Source organism: Spea bombifrons, chromosome 4, assembly GCF_027358695.1.
Source record: "Spea bombifrons isolate aSpeBom1 chromosome 4, aSpeBom1.2.pri, whole genome shotgun sequence".
Taxonomy (NCBI): Eukaryota; Metazoa; Chordata; class Amphibia; order Anura; family Pelobatidae; genus Spea; species Spea bombifrons.
Genome location: NC_071090.1, coordinates 56,018,548 through 56,040,532, shown reverse-complemented (window position 1 = coordinate 56,040,532; position 21,985 = coordinate 56,018,548). Strand labels below are relative to the sequence as shown.

At 39.8% G+C, this 21,985-nt stretch overlaps 1 protein-coding gene across 1 annotated transcript; it reads right to left on the bottom strand.

The window, feature by feature from the left end:
• Positions 1 to 8,141: 8,141 nt before the first annotated feature.
• LOC128490841 (ADP-ribosylation factor-like protein 8B-A) lies at positions 8,142 to 20,150 on the bottom strand. The gene is made up of 7 exons (XM_053462931.1): positions 19,845 to 20,150; positions 19,064 to 19,144; positions 12,011 to 12,084; positions 11,677 to 11,770; positions 10,801 to 10,868; positions 10,251 to 10,321; positions 8,142 to 8,950 (listed from the first exon to the last, which is right to left on the bottom strand). Exons 1-7 carry the CDS (start codon positions 19,965 to 19,967, stop codon positions 8,901 to 8,903), a joined length of 561 nt encoding a protein of 186 aa, XP_053318906.1. The 5' UTR covers positions 19,968 to 20,150; the 3' UTR covers positions 8,142 to 8,900.
• Positions 20,151 to 21,985: the final 1,835 nt, after the last annotated feature.

The following is a 21,985-nucleotide window of genomic DNA, read 5'->3' as shown; positions in this document are numbered from 1 at the left end:
ATTTATTTATATATCCAAATATATTATGCAGCACTTTAAAAATTTTAACTTTTAATAATGACTGGAGATAACATTAACGTTTTATATTTAGCTAACCAGAAATATCCAATAAGCCTGTAATGTTAAAACATAATAAAATATGTATGTGTGTACAACAGCCTGCTCTACTTATAAATTCTGATATTTGTGTGAGGCAGATTCAAAATAAAGAAATATTAGGGACATCAAGTCAAATGTTATATATATATGATGTCAAAAAACAGAGTATTGCAGAGTATTCGGTGATACTTTTTTTATTGGACTAACATAATCTTTAAAAGACAAGCTTTAGAAACATACTTCACCTCTAGGCTTAGGTGGGATTCCGGAGATACTTCCTAGGCCAAACAAAAATATTTTGGGACTGTCCCCTGAAAAACAGGAACACGTCATTCTTGGTTTGTGCAAATCAGTTTATGAAACCGCATCTAAATTGGGACAACGTCTGCATAAAGATGTACCCATCTTGTCTATTAAGATTCAGACAAGAGCAGGAACTGGCACAATGCTTGGCATGAAACTGACTCTGGAAAAATACCGTATTTGCTCGATTATAAGACGACCCCCCAAAATCAAAATATTAATTTAGGAAAAAACAAAAAGCCTGAATATAAGACTACTCTATAGGAAAAGTTTTACTAGTAAATATTCATTCCTGTAAACTATTTTTTCATATTTAATAAAAGCTATGATTGAGAAAAATATATATATTTTTTATTACCATTTATTTGCCAACCTGCCCCCCCCCCGTTATGCACATCTGCCCCCAGGCTTGCCACTCTGCCCCCAGAAATGCCTTATACCCCCTATTTGCCACTCTGTCCCATGATATGCCTTTTAACCCCCTATATGCCCCTCTGCCCCATGATATGCCTTATACCCCTATATGCCACTCTGGCATAAAGGGGGTTAAAAGGCATACCATGGGGCTGAGTGGCATATAGAGGGTTAAAATGCATTTCTGGAGGTATATATATATATATATATATATATATATATATATATAACTGCTAACCAGTGGCGACTCTAGAAACAATATATAGGGGAGGGGCACACAAGGTATCACAGTCAAACTGGGGGGGCATTCATAATTTCCAAAAGTAATGTGCTATGGAATTATACTTTTGTTATTGGGCTAAAATAATACTTGATCATTCAACATGGGAAGCCTGAAGCCACAATTGAGTGCGACTAATCCTTGAAATAAATATTATAACACAATAAATAACTTTTCCACTAAATGATTTCAGGGCCTTGAACGTTTTGTCCCCTGAAGTCACTACAACTTCAGGAGGGCATTTTGTCTCTGGATAAATATAAATTAAATAATTCCTACTGTAAGTTAAGTGCCAGGAACAGATGACCAAACACACACACCAACACAGGCTCTGTCACACCAACACCCAGACACACACACCAACACAGGCTCTGTCACACCAACACTCAGACACACACACCAGGACAGGCTCTGCGACACCTACAACCAAACATACACACACACCAGGACAGGCTCTGCACACAGACACCCAGACACACACACCAACACAGGCTCTGTCACACCAACACTCAGACACACACACCAGGACAGGCTCTGCGACACCGACAACCAAACATACACACACACACCAGGACAGGCTCTGCCACACAGACACCCACACACATCAGGACAGGCTCTGCCACACCCACATCCAAACACACACACACACACTAGGACAGGCTCTGCCACACAGACACCCACACACATCAGGACAGGCTTTGCCACATCCAAACACACACACACACCCACACCCACACACACCAGGACAGGCTCTGCCACACTGACAACTGAACACACACATCAGGACAGGCTCTTCCACATCCAAACACACACACGGACAGGCTCTGACACACTGACACCCAAACACACACCCTAGGACAGGCTCTGCCACACTGACAACTGAACACACACACCAGGACAGGCTCTGCCACACCAACACCCAAACACACACCAGGACAGGCTCTGCCACACCAACACCTATACACACACACCCGAGGACAGGCTCTGCTACACTGATAACCAAAAACACACAAACAGCAGGACACAATCCACGTCACAGACGTCTGCATCAGGATGGATTTTTCACACTGCATTGTCGTTTATACCCCCCTTAGTGTTTTTGCCCCTGCTGCCCATATATATTAATATTAGCCCCAGTTGCCGATAGCAGGTATGGATCAACACATTAACACACAAACCAAGCTTTGCATGGATAGATCAACTGAAATTCACTTGTGATCTCAGTACTGAAGGTATATATCAAATCAACAGAATCAGACATACAAATCCTGTATTTGCAGGTATACAATAGTATATGAAACGTAGCATTGCAGGTATAGATCAAATAAATACATGGAAACAGCATTGCAGGTATTAATCAACCGAATAAGACATACAAACACTGTATTTGCAGGTATACATAAATAATGTATGGAAATATATAGATATGGATCTACAGAATAACGCAAAAACCCAGCTTTGCAGGTAAAGATCAATTGGAATTCACATAAAAACACGTCATTAAAAGGTATATTTAAAAACCCCTAAATTACAGGCATAGATCACAGGTTGCACACCCCAAAGCCAGCGCTGCCGTCCACACTGCCCACACAGCAATCACACTCCTATCATACCCAGGCAACCAGTAAATGCTGGTACCTAGGCATGATGGGACTGTGCTTGCTGTGATTGCTGTTAGCAATCACACTCCTATCATGCCAGGTCAGCCAGTACATGCTGGTACAGGGTGGCTGTAAGTGATGTGTAGACCCCATACTGCTGGCAGCATCAATACACAAGGGGGGCAGCTAGCTAGGTTTTAGCATGTACTGGCTGACTTGGCATGATAGGAGTGTGATTGCTAACTGCAATCAAAGTCCCATCATGCCTAGGTTCCAGCACTTACACATCCAACCAGTAAATGCTGGAACCTAGGCATGATGGGACTGTGATTGCTGTTAGCAATCACACTCCTATCATGCCAAGTCAGCCAGTACATGCTGGTACAGGATGGCTGTAAGTGATGTGCAGACCCCATACTGCTGGCAGCATCCATAGACAAGGGGGGCAGCTAGCTAGGTTTCAGCATGTACTGGCTGACTTGGCATGATAGGAGTTTGATTGCTAACAGCAATCACAGTCCCATCATGCCTAGGTTCCAGCACTTACACATCCAACCAGTAAATGCTGAAACCTAGGCATGATGGGACTGTGATTGCTGTTAGCAATCACACTCCTATCATGCCAAGTCAGCCAGTACATGCTGGTACAGGATGGCTGTAAGTGATGTGCAGACCCCATACTGCTGGCAGCATCCATAGACAAGGGGGGCAGCTAGCTAGGTTTCAGCATGTACTGGCTGACTTGGCATGATAAGAGTGTGATTGCTAACAGCAATCACAGTCCCATCATGCCTAGGTTCCAGCACTTACACATCCATGCTATCACACACACACTCATTCATTCATATACTCATTCATTCACAGATTCATTCCCTCAATCACACATTCTCATTCAAACTACCTCCCCACCCCTTACCTGCACTGCAGCTCCTGGATGCCGCTCACAGACTTCAGCAGAGGGCGCGGCCTCCCTCTGCGTTCTCTGGTAAAGCACAGAGGAAGCGGGACTGGAGCAGAGTCATGTGATGTCACGTGAACTCTGCTAGGTTCTGCTTCCTCTATGCAGTACAGAAGACCCTCCCACAGGTAAGTAGCAGGGCTCGAGGTGCGGCCCGCGTAAGATCGGTTGCCTTGGCTGCCGATCTTACTCGGGCCGCACCCTCTCTCTCCTCCGCGTTAAACAAATAAATAAAAAAAAAGAAAGACGGGATCCAAATTCGGCAGGGGGCAACAGGGGGGTCAAGGATTAACCTGGGGGGGCAATTGCCCCCCCTTGCCCCCCTGTAGCGACGCCACTGCTGCTAACAGCAATCACACTCCTATCAAGCCAAGGCAGCCAGTACATGCTGGAACCTGGGGATGATAGTAGTGTGATTACAGCCTCCCTATGCCATGCTACCACCCCCACCCCCCTTACACATCCATACTATCACACACACACTCATTTACAAACATTTAAATACTCATTCATTCCATTAATCACACATACTTCACACATTAATCACAAAAACCCTCCCCCACCCCCTTACCTGAACTGCAGATCTCCCACTCGCAGACTTCTGCAGGGGCCCGGCTGTGCGAGCAACTTCTCTGGCCCTGCCCCCAGAGGAAGGAGGGGGAGGCAGAGTTATGTGACACTCTACTAGCTTCCTGTTCTCCTGCTGCTAGAAGAGACGCTGCTCGTGACCAAAGCACCGGTAAGCAGCATGGCCCCAGCAGAAATGTTTTTGAGGTCTAATTAGAAGACGACCTCGATTAGAAGACGAGGGGTATTTTTCAGAGCATTTACTCTGGAAAAAACCTCGTCTTATAATCGAGCAAATACGGTACTAAATGGCAGTTTAGGGAAATAAAAAAAATCTAGAAATATATGTCACATATATTTCTAGATTTTTTTTATTTCCCTAAACTGCCATTTCCAAATGTCATTGTGGTTTACTGAGGACTGATACAATTGTTTTAGTATTTTTCCATATGTTGATTCCACTTGAGGTATAGGTGGTGTTTTAGTTAACCTCGTTATCTTGATCGTGAGCTGCACTGTGTTGTGTGTTTTTTTTCATGAAACTGACTCTCCTTGCATAACACAAGGAGTAACATACCACATATATTAGTGGAAATCTTAGTTTTAAAACTTGATTTTAGTTTAAATTGGGGCAGTAATGTCCAGTTATTTTATTTTTTTAGTTATTAGGCATTCAGGGGCAGAAATATTCTCCCAGTTCATTCTTATCTAGCAAGGGGTTCAGAACTGGACCCTGCTGTGATGCACCTAATATGTAGACAGTCTAATGTGCTATCAATGTAAAACTGATGGGCCTAGTATTAACTTTTTGTTCTAAAAGAACACTCACCACTAGAAAATACTTTATTTTTCAAATATACTTTGTTGAAACTGTAATATTTCAATGTCAGGATACATAAACTTTTTTTTTTAATACAATTGCTTCTGATTTCATAAAGCCAAAATCATTTTAGCTCCTGAGACTGCATGTTAGCTCCTGAGACAAAATAGAACAGCTTGCAACTAATATAACATACTTTTAAAATAAAATGTATTGACTTTAGATTTGTCATTGTTCCTAAATTTTGTTTGTTTCTTATGGAAGTGAGGAATATGGTGGATCAGGGACAGACTGGCAATGATTGGGCAGCACTGGCACTTTAAGGTCAGTGGCCGCCTGAATAAATTTTTATGCTCACGGATCTTGGGGCCGGGCATATCCAGCACCTGGCCTGCCGCTGGCCGGTGGGCCAGATGGACAGTCCAGTGATAGAGAAGCTTGCATACTGTAGATGTGATCATCAGATTTCATAGTTTCGGTCATATGGTGTGTATTAGACTTGTGCATGAGGTCCAAAATCACTTCGGACTAATTTTTTTTTTTTTACCAATTTGGTTTTGGGCGACTAATTTCATTTTCTGCCATTTCGTTTCAGGAAATTCGAGGGCCTTTTTAATCATGTACAGTAACAACTATATGTTTTGGTTTGTGGTGGAAAGTATCCAATACAACAAACCATGGATAAGCAATCACTTATCCGTAATATATCCAATTACGGGCCTTGCATGTTAAACTAGCAATATATTCCGTAGACTGAATTTTAGGCTTTAGGTATTTTAATGGGACACCTAAAAATTATCTTATGGTCAGTCCACTTATAATCCCTCCCGGGCAAGGCTGATTTATCAAGGAAAAGTGGTAACCCTACTATGATGTCAGTAATTTTAAATAACTAACCACATGTTGTTCAATCATCCATCAGTGTGTAAAAGGATACATTGTACTGTGCTGAATTCAGTTTCAAAATAATGCCACTTATTTATGAACTTGAATATATCACAAAATGTTAAGCAAAAAAGTTCAGTATTGTCCGTAAAGCAACAAGTGGGGGCCAACACTAGTAACAATATTTAGACTAGGGTCAGTCTGGTGCCTAGCAGCTTCCTTACACTATGGGGGTTACCTGCAGTCCTCCAGAAATTGTCCTCAATGTGTAAAGTACAATGTATGTGGATGTGCACAAGACCAAGGCATTTTAAATGTGTAAATATAATAAAATAATAAAAAGATGACATTTGTGTTGGATGGCAAAAGGGCTTCTTTGGGGCCCAATTTGTTTCCGAACTGGCCCTGAAGGACACCTTGGTCTTTTCATCTGGACAGATTTTCTGAAAAACTCAGTTTTGTGGGCATCCACCTTAAATTTATTTTCATGATTTGTTCCATTGTTCTTTTCTGTTCAAAAGCAAAGCCATATTGGTTCGATTATGGGGCAAGTTAGTTTTTTTTCCCCAGAAACAAAAAAACAACCTTATCTTTTAATCAAAGTTCTTCTTATTTATTCACATCTCAGATCCATAGCACAGCCGACTTATTGATCCGGGGCAACACAGCTTTTCTGCAGTTTATTTACTCAGTGGCTGGTTGCCTCCTGACATGAGCTAAATAAATAAGCCACAAGTAGTTAACCTTGTTTTAGCATGAATAAATGTGTTGTTCCCCCCCACACACACCTTTTTTTTTTGGGGGGGGTGGGCATCATGTTGCAGAATTGTCTTTTGTTAAAAGTGAACTTACACTTAGAGCAAGGAGGAAAATCATAATATTCTATCCCATTTTATTGCAATGTTTGACATATTTATGCATAGAAAACATTTACATTTGTAAAGCTTACAATGTGGAGTGGATTATGTTACAAGCATTTCATCTGACCAATAAGGCGACTGGTTTTAAATTAATTATCTCAAAATATGACGCTAAGGGCTATCCATTAGGGGGAAAAAAATATATATATACAGTTGGGCTGCTCATTAAAAAAAGTGTGTTGCCTTTTATACAGGATATTTACACCACTTTAACACTATTGCTTTGATCTAAATATATTTATTAGTAAATAGATGGTATGCAGTTACAGAAATAATAATGCAGTAACATTTACAAGTCAACCATCACAAAACCCTGCAAATTCCAATTGGGTCTTCTAGTATGCAATCATATGTAGGAGTAACACCAAAAAGCAACTATCAAGATGATTCAACTGGACCACAGATGAATGTGAACAAACAACTTTAATTTACAAATACATTGTCAATACCACCATGGGGGGCATCTACATATTACTCAGTGTTTCACATATTACATTCTTTATCATGTGCCCTGAGATCACCACTGTCAGCTTCCTATTAAAAAAAAACAAATGGAAGGGCAGAGCCCATGGTTTTAGGTTTCATTTTGGTCAAGTTTTATGAAAAAGAAAAAAAACTTCCAGTCCCTGTGTGATTTTTAAGAGCTTGGATTTGTATTTGGAATATGTTAGACCTCTTTAAACCTACTATAGTATGTGACTTCTTAAACAAAAAGAACCTGCAAGGCAGAGGACAATGAGAACTGTCTATAATTAAGATGTACTGTAAGGAAACAGCTCAGCTGCACATGTTGTGTGGTAGAAGGTGCTGTGGTACTTTAAAAGGTGCTCCATAATTTCTATGAAAGGGGAAAGAGGATAACATGCTTTCATGTATAGAAGGAGTGTACCACTGGTTAGGAATCAATGCTAAAACAGAATGTATACTTCAGGGACTTGTACCATTAATTCATTTCATTGAATTATTTGATGGACCTGAAAATGTACGCATAAAATAAAAAAAAGGAATGCTTTCCCGAAAGTATGTAAAGTCTCTAAAAACTCAAATCAGATGCATCCATCCTTTCGTGAAAGAGAGAGAGAGACACACAGACAGACTGAGAAACTGAAAGGCCCTTGAAGAAAACAAAAAAAACAATATTAGCAGATACATTCTCAGATTTGAAATTCAGAAGCACCAATGGAGGGAAATAAAACAAATGATTACATATGTAGACAGTCAAAGGATTGTGTAGAAATGCAAATTACAGAGGGAACACTATTTTGACTAGGCTACAAAAATAAAACTGATGGGAGATGAGGAATCAGTGTTTACTTGACCAAGTGAAGAGAAATGAAGCCTGTCAAAATTTTACAATGCTTACAGATTATTCCAATTGTTACATTACATTAAGATACCTTTGGCAGACAAATGTTAATGCATAATACACTTAAGGCAACCATGATGAATAATAATCATATTTACATTGAATTTGTTAAAAGTAATAAAGGCAAATACATACACATTCAAGTTGGCATGGTATTATACTACTAATAGTTTCGATATAATGCAATTCCAGGTTTTAAACAAAAAAAAAAGAAAGATGAAAGCTGTAATCATGCCAAGGGGGTTTGCCAACTATGTTTTCTATCTATGGCGGAAAAAAAGAATACTGCATGCCATAAGTTTTATTTCTATCAGTAGAAATTGTAGGAGGAGACAGATTTTCTTGTACTTGGAGAACACAAAATTATCAGTTTTAACTTGTAATTTGTTCACCAATTGTACAAACTAGCTAATTGTATATGGCTGACCTTATACATGCAAACATAGTTTAAGAAAAAGTAATCCAATATATATTCTGTCAACTTGTATAAGTGCAAGGTGGCCAAGAAAGGCAGACGATAAAGGGTCAAACCACACTCTGACTTCTTAATGAAAAGAACAAAACCGGCAGTTTAAGCCTGCTAGCTTGCACCACATGAAGAAGGAATCCTGGTAATGATGTTCATTTCCGCCAAGATATAATGGACAGAATGGAAAGGAAGCCAGGAAAAGAGGTGTAACTGTTTCCTCAATAATGTCTTGACTTTGAATGCTGAATAAGCCATTGCAATGTAATATCTGAAAAAAGAAAAGTAAAATGCTGATGTGTAGGAGGGAAATTCTCAAACATACAAATAGATAACAGCTGGCAAAAAAAATCCACACCCTAGCCACTTCATAAAAGAGCAATGTAGTTTTATTTACACTTTAGGAAGGGAAATTGATACAATATATATTTCATACAGCACCATCATATTCTGTAGCGCTGTACAACGGGTAGACAGGACATAAGTAGTATAGAACATAATTTGACTTACAGAAACAGCAGGTGAGGAGCACCCAGCTCAAATGAGTTTATAATCTAGATGGAGCTAGGTTGTATTAGACAAGAGGTAAGGTGCACTTGTTAGGGATAGACTTAAAGAAGTGGGTCTTGAGGGATTTCTTGAAAGACCGAAGGCAGGGGGAAAGACTGATAGGGGCAGACCATAAGCAGTCTTGCAAGTGTGCATGATAGCTAGAAATCAGAGAAGACAGGAGATCATTGGATGAGCGGAGAGACCGGTTAATAGTGTATTCAGAGACTAGTGAAGGGCTTTGAAAATAAGAGTCAGGATTCTAAAATGATTCCTTAAGCACACAGGCAGTCAATGAAGACACTGAGAGGGGAGAGGTGTTAGTAAAGCAATTACAGGGTTACAATAGTCAAGGCAGAAGAGAATAAGGGCATGAACAAAAGCTTTGGTGACATCTTGTGTTAGAAAGGGACAAATGCAAGCAATGTTTTTAAGATGGCAGGCTAAATGTGGGGGGTGAAAAAGTGGTCAGAGTCAAGTGTGGCACAAAGGCGTGAGGGTATGAATCAGGAGAGAGCAGTAACACTGAGACCAAGATCACGAAGAGTTTGAAGGAAAAGAGGGTGGTCCACAGCGGCCCTTGGATTTAGTAGTGGGTAGGTCATTAGTAACTTTAGTAAGGGTAGTCTCAGTAAAATGTCGAGAGCGGAAACCAGATTGAAGAGGGTCAAGTAATGTAGTTAATTGGGTACATATTTATTAGGAATGCAGATCTCGATATAAAAAAAATATATATATAGTTTTTTTTTCCTGGTGACCAAGAAGAGAAAAAAATATATATAACCATTACATACACCAATTCCTTATCCCAGGAATACTTATTACTTTAGCAGGATCTAACTCCCTGGTCTCTACTTTTTTTTTTTTTTTTAAGCAGGGTCCTGTAATATGTGAAAGAATCAGTCATCCCTGCAAACACATTCTCCCCTCAAAAAAGTTGTGTGACAGGTAAATAGTGAAAACAAAAAAAAATAAAAGAAGCCCACATAATGCCTCAACATGAAATATACACAAAATCTCACCTATATTATCTTTCTCTTTACAAGAGATTGAATAACAACAGATTTCTCGGTCTTGAATTGCAGAAAGGTTTCTGAAAAATAAACACACAAGTTTGGTGTTATTCTTAAATTAAATTCACAAAATTTAGGAGAACCTTATTACCATGTTTTTAAACATCCAGAGCTATAACTATTTTTTTTCTTTGCTTGTGACTCATTCTTACACAAATACTAGATTAACAGTAATGGAAAAAAGTAATTGGGAAAACAGGATACTTTTAGAACTTCATTTATAAGACAGCAGTCAATAATTGCAAAGCTATTTTCTACTTAATGGCAATGGAAAATTCATAAAATGTCCCCATACTAGAAGATAAAACATGGTAAGTACAGCCATACTGAATACGAATGAACGAAACCATGAGAATGTAAGTTTTTTATTGTTTCGTGGTGCTGTGGGTAAAGCACGCATATATACGTATACAAACTGCACGTTTGCCAAAGAGAACGACGAAAAGTGGGATTATTCTGGAATACTGGTACGCAGAATTCTATTTACTATGTTACTTACAGCTTTTCTATAAGTTGCTTTTCATCCAAAGCATTTGGAAGATCTCTCTTGTTACCAAGAACTAACACCTAGAAAGGGAGGAGAAACAACACATGTAATTTGTAAAACATGACAAAAATATTCTGATCAGCAAGAAGAAAAGTAAGAGGTTTGAAATCATAGATTTAAGATGACGTGGGTTTTATTACACTAGCGCCTGCAATACTCTTTACTGCCTATGGGGAAGTACTACTGTGCAACTATCACAATGAATGCATTGCACAATACTTAATTAACATGTATGCAATTGCCACATATTTGAGATAAACCCACAGACATTTAGAATTATGTGCTTGATTTGGACAATCTTTCTGCCAATTATAAGCATGTTCCGCGACTTCTTGAGATGGAAAATAATCGAACTCATTCCCATCAAACAAGAAAATAAAACAAGGAATTGAGTCATGGAATAAAAAACAAACAAAAAAAATCTACAGCAGAGTGCTAAATCCGTAGCATTCACCATGGAAAGCAAATGAATAGCCTTCCAGACTGCCCCACATTTAATGCTTTTGCACAAGAGATGCGTCATAAATAAGCCCCATTCTTTTTAAAATGTGTTCTGTTATGCAAGGGCTGTGGAGATGCAACCTACACAATTTATTTTTATTTCAAGATACTTTTGATATGCTTCCAACCACATTTAACTAAAACCAAAGATTTTCTACAACTTGTTTTGTTTTATTTTTGAACAGTTGAAATGTTTAACTTCAAATAAAACTCAGACATACAGTATGAAGGTGTTAATATAATACTCTAGTAGATAAGACGTATTAAATAATGCATAATATTTATAGAAACTAAACTTCTGTAAATAAGACCTGTTCGTAAACTCACTGGGATTCCATGCAACTGTGGCTTGTCAAGCAAATTGTGTAATTCATATTTAGATGCTTCCACTTTATCCAAGTCTGCTGCATCTACCATGTACCTAAACACAAAGGAAAGATAACAATCTGTATAATTTTCATATATAGATTTTATTTAAATTTTAACATTTAGGACAGAATCCAAATACATTAAAAGCTGTCAAACATAGTATGCTTTTAATGTGCCAGGTATTCAGCTGGTCTAATATACAATACAGGGAAAAGTAAAAAAAAAAAAGGGTTAATTACCATATTCTAGGTATAATCAGAATTGAATGCATAGAACTGCATAAGTTACTTACACAACTGCGTTAACTCCTCTGCAATAGCGCTCCCACATACTACGAAATCTTGGCTGACCCCCAATGTCCCAAACCTGAAATAAAGATTGAAAAATATTAATTTGTAGGCTTCTAGGCATATGCCCTACGTTAAGCAGTAGCCATCTTGCACGCTTCCTTGAGTCCGCATCGTTCAGAGTAATACAAGCTTACCTTCTAGAATTCCTAATCACACCCAAATTTTTGAGGAAGCTCTTGAGCTAAAAAGTGTCCCATACTGTCACACCAACATAGTTGATAAAATGTCACTAGGCACACTAAAAGTCAATAACTATTGTAGAGTTACATAATTTAATTTTCAAAATGTTACATGGATTTATTCTGGCTTTTAATTTCCAGGATGCAGTTGCAAATTTTGGTTTTCATGTCGGATCTATACATTTGTTTTGTACCACATTTTATTTTTGAGACACATCAGCATGCTTCCTAGATTCTATTGGTAGCTTGGTAGGAGTTGTTTTAGCTAAAAGGTACAATTAAGGAGCACTAGCCAACAGGAATAGGTATTTCATTAAGAAAATATAAAGAGCAATTTCAAAGACATTAAAGTTTAATACTACTGTTCACCAGAAGCAACACATGTTTAGTTTACTGAAGAAATTGTGTTTTAAAATAAACAATCCATGTGATTTTTTTTTTTAATAACTTGTTTATGGAAAGAGACATATATAGTATTCCACTTGCATGTCAAGGATGTGGGATCTTGGTGCAGCTGCACAGAGGGGGCTCTGATGAATAACTATGGGTTTGCAGGAAATACAGTGAATTAAAGTGCATATGATGGCCAGAGTGTCCTAATTATGATTAAATTACTTTCAATGCCCTGACCATAACAATGCTTCTACCCCCTTCTAAAGTTGTGAAAACCAGATTTAATAAAAGGAGGTAACTAAAATAATGATAGAAATCATTAAAACATGAAGGTCCGTTGTAAATTGTGGATCACATCACATATACTTAATTTTATTTGTATATACTGCCCCATAGAATCGTATATTGAAAAATAAAATGCAGGAAAACCAAAACAAACACATGCATACTATCACTGTCTTTTTTTTTTTTCTTATTTAGAATTAAAGCAAATCTGTCACTTTTATATACACTAACTAAATCTATGTAGTAGCACTTCTAGGTTACAATAAGAAGCAGACATTATGTATATTCCATAGGACCTATCAAGATACCTCCTCCTCAGGACATGCACAGCTCTTCCTCAACACGCGTATTATATATCTAAGCTACCTTTACAAAGCCTGAACAGAATTAAATTCATATATTTCAACCAAAAAAAGTTTAATAAAAGTTTTTGTTTTAAACATATGCAGCCTGATACATACAAGAAAATGCTTCCACAGATTATTATAACAGAAATAGCAATGTTAAGAGGGGTACAGTCATTGAAGATATTGCTTCTCAACTTGCCTTGAGCTGAAAATCCATGAAAGCATAGGTCATGTCAGAGAATGAGCATACACAGAAACAAAGGTTGGAATACAGCACACTGGGACATCTGCTCTGAGTTATCCAGGGTACAGCAACATAATATGAAATTTAGTATACTGGGGTTTTATTCTTTTGTTGGATACCCAACATACCCATGGAGCTGTTGCTGTCATGTCTTGCGAGAATAGCTACTTTGCAAACAGTTAAACACAGCATATTTGGGTTATTTATATGTCTACACATTCACAAAAATATGAGAAGTGTGATTGACAAAATTATGGTTTGCCATAATTTTGTCAGTTTTGGGAAGCCTTATTTCACCTTCACTAGCATCCCTGACTGTCCTGAGTGGGTTATAACCTGCCAGGCCAAAACTCTGGATCTTCCAGGTAACGCTCAGGGGATCTGGCCTCTTTGACATGGATCTTGGAGAATACAAAAAAAAAAAAAATTAAAATCTCTTTTTACCCACTTCAAAGAGAACTTTACCATCTGAAGGACTCATATAATGGAAACTAAGTTAGGGATTTCTTGTTTCCCTCTCATTTTATGGACTGTTCTGTCAAGTTGTAACTTTTCTTCCGATATTTGTGTACACAGCACTGTGTGACATTACTACTCTGAAGAAAGCTGAAGTAAAACACGTTACAAATGAGTTTATTATGCATGTCTAATTATTAAAGGTAACCCAAGATGCCTGGATATAAAGTCTTGGTGGTGGCAGTGAATGGTAGTGCTGAGGCAATAATACTGGATAGTTCAGGTGTTAATTTGATGGTTGCAGGGAATGGTAACAGGCAACTAGGAACCTGGTATTAACCATTACTGTGCTGCAGAGGGATCTAGATAGACTGGGGGACTGGGCAGACAAATGGCAGATGAAATTTAATGTAGATAAATGTAAAGTTATGCACTTTTGGGTAGGGAATGCACAAGCAAACTACACCCTAAATGGTAGTGATTTAGGGGTAACGACAAATGAGAAGGATTTGGGAATTGTTATAGACAACAAACTAGGCAACAATGTGCAATGTCAGTCAGCAGTTGCTAAGGCCAGTAAGGTATTCTCATGTATGAAGAGGGGCATCAATTTGCAGGATAAAAATATAATATTTACCTCTGTATAAATCAATGGTAAGGCCGCACGTTGAATATGCTATGCAATTTTGGGCACCTATTCTAAAGAAGGATATCATAGCACTAGAAAGGGTGCAGAGGTGAGCTACAAAATTAATAAAAAGGAATAGAGCACTAGTTATGAAGAAAGGTTAACAAATTTAAATCTGTGTAGTTTAGAAAAACAGTGCCTTAGATGGGATATGATAACATTATATAAATATATTCGGGGCCAATACAAACCATTGTGTGGAAATCTGTTCATAAACAGGACTATGCATAGGAAACGTGGTCATGCGTTCAGACTGGAAGAAAGGAGATTTAGTCTAAAGCAGAGGAAAGGGTTTTTTTTTTTTTTTTTTTTACAGTAAGGACAATAAGGATGTGGAATTCTCTGCCTGCAGAGGTACCGCATTTACCGGCGTATAAGATGACTTTTTAACCCATGAAAATCAGGGGTCGTCTTATACGCCGGGTGCTGAAACTTACCAAGCCGGAGAATCATGATTCCCCACGAAGACCCTAAAACTGTAGCGTATCTCTAGGGGAGGGGTGCGAGCGGAGGAGCCGCCTCCCCTGGGCCGGTCTTCAGGGCCGCGCCGAGGTAGGTGCAAGATCGTGATCTCCCCAACTAGCCCTAATCAGCGGGTGCCCGATGAGCAGGGCTGGTTGGGGAGATCACGACCTCCCTCTAACTAGCCCAACATTAGGGAGCTCGAGGTCTGGCACTTCAGACCTCGGCTTCCGTGCTCCCCAATCACTACGCGCCGGCTATTGATGCAGTCTAGGTATTTGTGTGTGTGTGTGTGTGTGTGTGTGTATTATATATATATATATATATATATATATATATATATATATATATATATATATGTGTGTGTGTGTGTGTGTGTGTGTGTGTGTGTGTGTGTGTGTGTGTGTGTGTGTGTGTGTGTGTGTGTGTGTGTGTGTGTGTATGTATGGACAGGCGTATGTTAGTATGTGTGTGTGTGTGTGTGTGTGTGTGTGTGTGTGTGTGTGTACGGGCAGTGTACGTGTATGTGTGTGTTTGTAAGCTGGTGTGTAAAGGAAGGGGTGTGTGAGGGCAGTGTATGTCTATACGTGTGTGTGTGTGGACAGGAATATGTTAGGGAGAGCTGACCCACCCAATCCAAGCAGGCTTTGTATACAACAACCAGCCAATCACCAGTAAGTTACACCGCTTGCAGTGATTGGCTGGTTGTTGTATACTAGGTAGAGGGGTAGTCTTATACGGCGAGTATAGCCCAAACTCTGTATTTTAACTGGAAAAGTTGGGGGTCGTCTTATACGCGCAGTCGTCTTATACGCCGGAAAATACGGTAGTTTTATCAGTCTGAACTGACAGACGTTTAAACAGCAACTGGATGGATACTTGGAAAAACATAATATTCGGGGATATAATCTTTAATTATGGGGAAACAGCTATTGATCCAAGGAGAAATCTGACTGCCATTTTGGCGTCAAGAAGGATTTTTTTCCCTGGTTAGTGCAAAATTGGAAAGAGACAAACTGGGGCTTTTCGCCTTCTTTTGGATCAATAGCAACAAATTAACAGATATAGGAAGGGCTGAACTTGATGGACGCATGTCTTTTTTCAGCCTATATAACTATGTAACCCTTTTACTCCCACTGTCTCAGTCAGGCCCATTGCCTGTGAAAATACTCATTAAACATCCATAGTGCTGGGAGGAAAAGTTAGTGAATCCTTGGATTTAATAACTGCTTGAACCTCCCCTGGCAGCAATAGCCTCAAACAAGCACTTCTGGTAGCCGCAGACCTACATAACGTTCGGTAGGAATTTTAGACCATCGCTCCTTACAGTACTGCTTAAGCTCAGCCGTATTCTTAGGATGTCTGATACAAATATAGGAAATGATAGAGTTGATAAGCATGTCAGTACGACCTGTTGATTAAGGGTGTTTTCCAAGAAAAAGGTATTAGGTTAAACTAAAAGGTGTTGAGTGTATAACTACTAAAGGAAACATACATAAACATATCAAATTATACATGTTGTGTAAATCTGTTTTCCCAGTTTCTCCTGAGGTAATTGTAGACTCAAGAAGAACATGGATCCACACTGCTTATATTTAATGGATTGATCCTAGACAAGGAAAGTAATAGCCACCTTTGATCCTCTTTTTAGTGTGTGCAAACACAGTGATATTCACCTTATGTATTGATTGTGTAAATGTTACGTTTTAGTGTTTTTAGATGCCGGGGTTTACTATTGCCCATTAAAGATCACCCTTTGTACCACCACCCTCCTTCTTAAGTGTGTATTGTGAAGATAACACTTTTGCACAAAGCCCTGCTGACTTAAAGACCATCTGATTTTAAATGATACACAATTATGAATGCTGTGAATTCAAACTAAATCACAATAAACCTTGGACTCAATTTAGCATGGTTTAACCCCTTAATGACAAAGTCCGTACATGTACGGCAGACCTGGGCAAAGCACGGCCCGCGGGCCACATCCGGCCCGCTGAATAGCTCGGACCGGCCCGCAAAGAGTGTCCTGGTGACTCACCAATGAGTCCGGTGTCCCCCCCCGCCCCGGTCACTTACCTTAAACTCCTGTGTTGGAAGCGTTTGTCTCGGGTGCCGGCGCTTTACGCTGGGCGCCGGCATATGACGTCAGACGCCGGCGATCAGCAGTGAAGCGCCGGCACCCGAGACAAACGCCTCACGCTTCCAACACAGTAAGGTAAGTGACCGGGGCGGGGGGGGGGGATCCTGAGAAGGGGGGGTTAGGGAGTTAGAGGGGAGATACTGAGAAGGGGGGGTTAGGGAGTTAGAGGGGAGATACTGAGAAGGGGGGTTAGGGAGGGAGGTCTTACTGTGTGTGTGTGTCTTACTGTGTTTGTGTGTGTGTGTCTCACTGTGTCTGTGTGTGTCTCACTGTGTCTGTGTGTGTCTCACTGTGTCTGTGTGTGTCTCACTGTGTCTGTGTGTGTCTCACTGTGTCTGTGTGTGTCTCACTGTGTCTGTGTGTGTCTCACTGTGTCTGTGTGTGTCTCACTGTGTCTGTGTGTGTCTTACTGTGTCTGTCTTACTGCGTGTGTCTTACTGTGTTCATAGCTTATTCAGTTATTGTAATAAATATTTTAGCCCATTTTTTAGCTCAAAATATTTTTTCTTTTTTTCTCCTCTAAAATCTAGGTGCGTTTTATCAGCAGGTGCGTCTTATAGAGCGAAAAATACGGTATGCACTCCGAAGCCTTGTTCATTTTGTTCACTTCTGTGCTGTGCTAATAGTTATTCAGGCCTTACTTATTCAAGCACCTCTACCAATGACGTAGGCTTGAATAACTTTATTAAACAGCACATAAGTTAACAAAATGGACAAGGCTTCGGAGTTTGTAGTTTGTAGAGGTCTGGCCCTCTAAAACCATTCCAATTTCTCATGTGGCCCCATGGGAAAATTAATTGCCCACCCCTGATGTACGGGCTCAAAATGCATTGTTTTCAATGGGTTTAGGGACCGCCCATTGTCCTTAAGGGGATACTCATGCCAACTTCTGGCTGTGTTACTTGAATTGTACTTGTTACTTGTTTTATATTCAGAAGCATATTTTAAATGAAAAGGAATATGTTCTAATTCAGATACATAATATGGTAGAACTGACATGTGAGTAACAACATATCTTTACTACCAGGGAGGTTAAAAGTTGCTTTTTTACCTAAAGCATCAGTAGTGTTATTCATGAAAGTGTGAAACAAACATGTCACCCAAATATCACTGCCCCATAAAGGAGGATTCAGGGAATAAACAAGACGTAATTTTTACGCCAAGTTGCCATTCGCAATTCCCCTTTCATCAATAAAAAGGAGGCGGCTGTACAAAAAAGGCAGAGAGCAAAAGTAAATTGGAACTCCTAATCAGCTGAATATGGCAATGAATTTCCAAATATTTTCATATCTACCAAGAACATACTATTTTCAGTTATCCAGTTGTTATGAGATATAATTATATTGTAGAATGTAGCAAACTTAAAGTTATATTAAGTGCTTATATATTTCAATAAGGTTACAATATGTATTATATTGCTTGCCTATGTATAGAACCATCACTATAATAGACCAAGGTCAGCATCACACTCTGTCCGACGCACATCTATGCCCATATAGCAGTGCTTCACCCGCAAATAAACTTCAGAACCTGCTTAACATGTTAATAGTGTTTAACAAGAATTACTTACTAAAGCAATGTAAAATAGTCAGGCAAACGCTGCCATAGACTGTATGCCACTGATTTTGGTGCTGGACCCATCCACCAAATGGGCATATAAAGTTTAAGAGACAGCAGTTATGTTTGACAAAGCTAATGCAATCTCTTTCTTAAAGAACCACGGAATACACCTATAAAAGTATCTGATTTTCTGACCAAAACAAATAGCAAGAATGATTGGGAGTAGAGGAGGCACCCTTACCTTGATAGTAACATTCCCTTTTGTTACTTTGCGCATATTGAAACCAACGGTGGGAATCATATCTTCTGTAAACTGCCCAGACTGAAAATGAAAAGTGTTTTAATGTAAACAAAAAGTAGATATTTTTCAACAATAAAATACTGTGTCAAAAAGCGATGTAGAAGTAAACAATAACAGGAAATGCTATCAAGTTTTTTATGCAATAAGCACGGCTAAAAACTTTGACAGCAACCTAGTTTTTCAAACCAAATATTGCGTGCCGTGCATGATTATACCACATGGCTTTATAAATATAACCAACAGAAACCATTGCAAAAATACTGCATACAACAACAAAAAAACCCCTTAAACTAAAGACAAAATATAACCAGAGGCAGCGGGGAGAAACAATATGTTCTTCATTCTCAAAAGGCAACTAAAATTCATTGCAACATCCAGAGTAAACATTGAGAGAGTACAAGAATTGCATACAGGAACTGGAGCCTGGGGAAGCAGCAGTAGTGTGCAAAGAAGGCAGGGCACGTCAGGCTGGGGGTGTACAGGCTGGGGGTGTACAGGCTGGGGGTGTACAGGCTGGGGGTGTAGGCAGAACCGGGGGAGAGATACATGGAGAGAGGACAGGGGGTGTCTGAGGCAACAGAGCGATTAGGGAAAGGGCCAGGCTCAGGTATATGTACACGACAGGTAAAGGGAAAAGGGACATGGGGTGTTTATGTGACTGGAGGATCTCAAGAGATGGAAGGCCCCTGATGTGAAAGCTCGAGCATTGTTTTTTTTTTACCGCTATGACGTTAACGAAGGTTGTCTTCCCGGAATACTGCAGCCCAACAAGCGTGAGCTCCATCTCCTCCTTCCAAAACAATGACTTGAACCAATCGAGCAGCTTGTTAATGAGGGCCAGCATGGTGCCGCCGGGACAAGAAGGGAGATGCGGAGAATGCGAAAGCCTCTACCCAAGTAATCACGGCCACTGCAACTCCCGGAACCCAACGGCTGCAAAACGCTGTGGCTGAGGGCTGGTCATATGACACGCGTGACGTCATACACCCGCTCCACTGGCTCTGTAATGGAGAGTCGGGAGGCGAAGGGAGGCACGCGATTCTTGTCACATGACAGGCATCATCCTGAGTGAGTCACATGATGCGCTGTGTTCAAGTTGGGGAAGTCGTGAACATGATTAGTTTGTTTTTCGTCCATGATTTACGAATGTCTACGACAATAATGTATGCTTAATTTGCGGAAAATGTTTATACGTATATTCCCCAATAAATTAGCGCTAAATTACCTAACCCAGTTGCATAAAGAGATGTCAGTGGGTGATGAGGTCACTTGCCTAAGACGTGTAAGTATGCCCCTGCCTTGCAGTATGTGTGTGTTGTATGAAGTCTTAGAAGGTGCTCATACACACCACAAAACTGCAGCGTACAACCGTCCCAACAGCCCTTGTTTTTGTGTGACAGTCCCAAGTTTAAGGCACTGTCCTAAGTAGCTGCCCCGTTGTTCCTCTTTTTGCTAGGGAGATCCTCTGATCAATAAGGATGTTGTTCGTCTGGTCACTGCGGGGGGGGGGAAATCTGGGTCACGGGAGCTGTGGCACTCCCCACTCCCCCTACTTCCCCTCCAAAAATGGTGTGTCACCAACAACGACGTCAGGAATGCCCACCAATATCAGCGGGACCTCCTACCCACATACCGCAAGGAAGGGGCTCAGAGTAGCTGGAGCCAGATAGGTCCCTTTTAAAAACCACATTTATATTTGGCAACAAGGATAAAATCACAGTTGCAGCATAACACTGTGTTTAAGCAGAATAACTAATCTAAGTTTACTCATTTTTCTGTACTGGTACTATATTATTATCATTATTATTATTAGGTAATGGCTTACACTCTAGCAAGCATAGGGGTATAGAGAAAAATAAGATATGGAGAAAGCGGGGTGATATAACTGTAGATGGATGTGGGGGTTGTATTAGAGACGGATGAGTTCTAGCTGCAAAGATTGTACACTTCTCTGAATAAGTGGGTTTTGACACTTTTCTATAATATCCAGAAGGGTAAAAGGTAGAGGTTAGGTGGAAGTAAGTTGCAGAGTTACAGGACAGCACAAGTGAAGTCTTAAAAGTGGGAAAAGGAAGAAAGCCTTAGCCCACGGGAAGAAGGTAAAGATCGAATACAGGAGTATTTTGTTATGAGGGCAGAAATGTATGGGGGAGCAGTATTAAGGAAGGCTTTATATGTTAGTACCTAGATTTTAAATTAAATTTAATATAATATGGAGCCAGTGGAGTGGTTTCCAGAGTGGGGAAGCAGAAGAAGAGTATTGTGTAAGGATTATAAGCCTAGCTGCATTTTGGATGGATTATTGAAGAAAGAGCCAAGATAGAAGAATTTGATGATCTAACATTAAGCCCTTTGCATCCTTATGATGAATTTATTTGTCCTCAATGCCTCTCATAGTTTCCCTAGTCCAGGACACTGCATTGCAATTGAGGTGGAGTTCCTGGACCCAATTGGTGATTGTGGACCAATCACAGAGACCACTGACGCTCACGTGACAAAGTCAGTCTTTTGAAACGTTTACTTTGTCTCTGTGTTACCCTCTCTACCTTACACAATGATTGTTAGGTACATATAGTGAAAGACAGTATTCCAGAAGTAAAAAAAAATGTAATTTACTAAAAATTAAAACACCCTGGGGTGGAGTATCCGGAAGAGCAGGGTGGGCTCCATTAACCGGTGTCTAGGTGTCTAGGTGTCTAGGTACTGAAAAGTACTGAAAAGTTTAGTCCGTATTTTCCAAGGACTGTGACTCAGGTATCTGGTAAATTGAGTGGGGCCACATGTGGCCTATTAAGGGCCATAAAGAGCAGGCTTTTTATGTAGCAGTGTTACTTTTAATAAAGTATTTTTAAAGTTTTTTTT

Bases quoted from the DNA above. Each gene is read 5' to 3' on its own strand.
- LOC128490841 (XM_053462931.1), bottom strand. From the start codon at position 19,967: ATGCTGGCCCTCATTAACAAGCTGCTCGATTGGTTCAAGTCATTGTTT. The intron at 11,771-12,010 runs GTAAGTAACTTA...CTTTGTGTTTAG, and splicing joins AGAGGAGTTAACGCAGTTGT to GTACATGGTAGATGCAGCAG. The intron at 10,869-11,676 runs GTGAGTTTACGA...CTCCCTTTCTAG, and splicing joins CACAGTTGCATGGAATCCCA to GTGTTAGTTCTTGGTAACAA.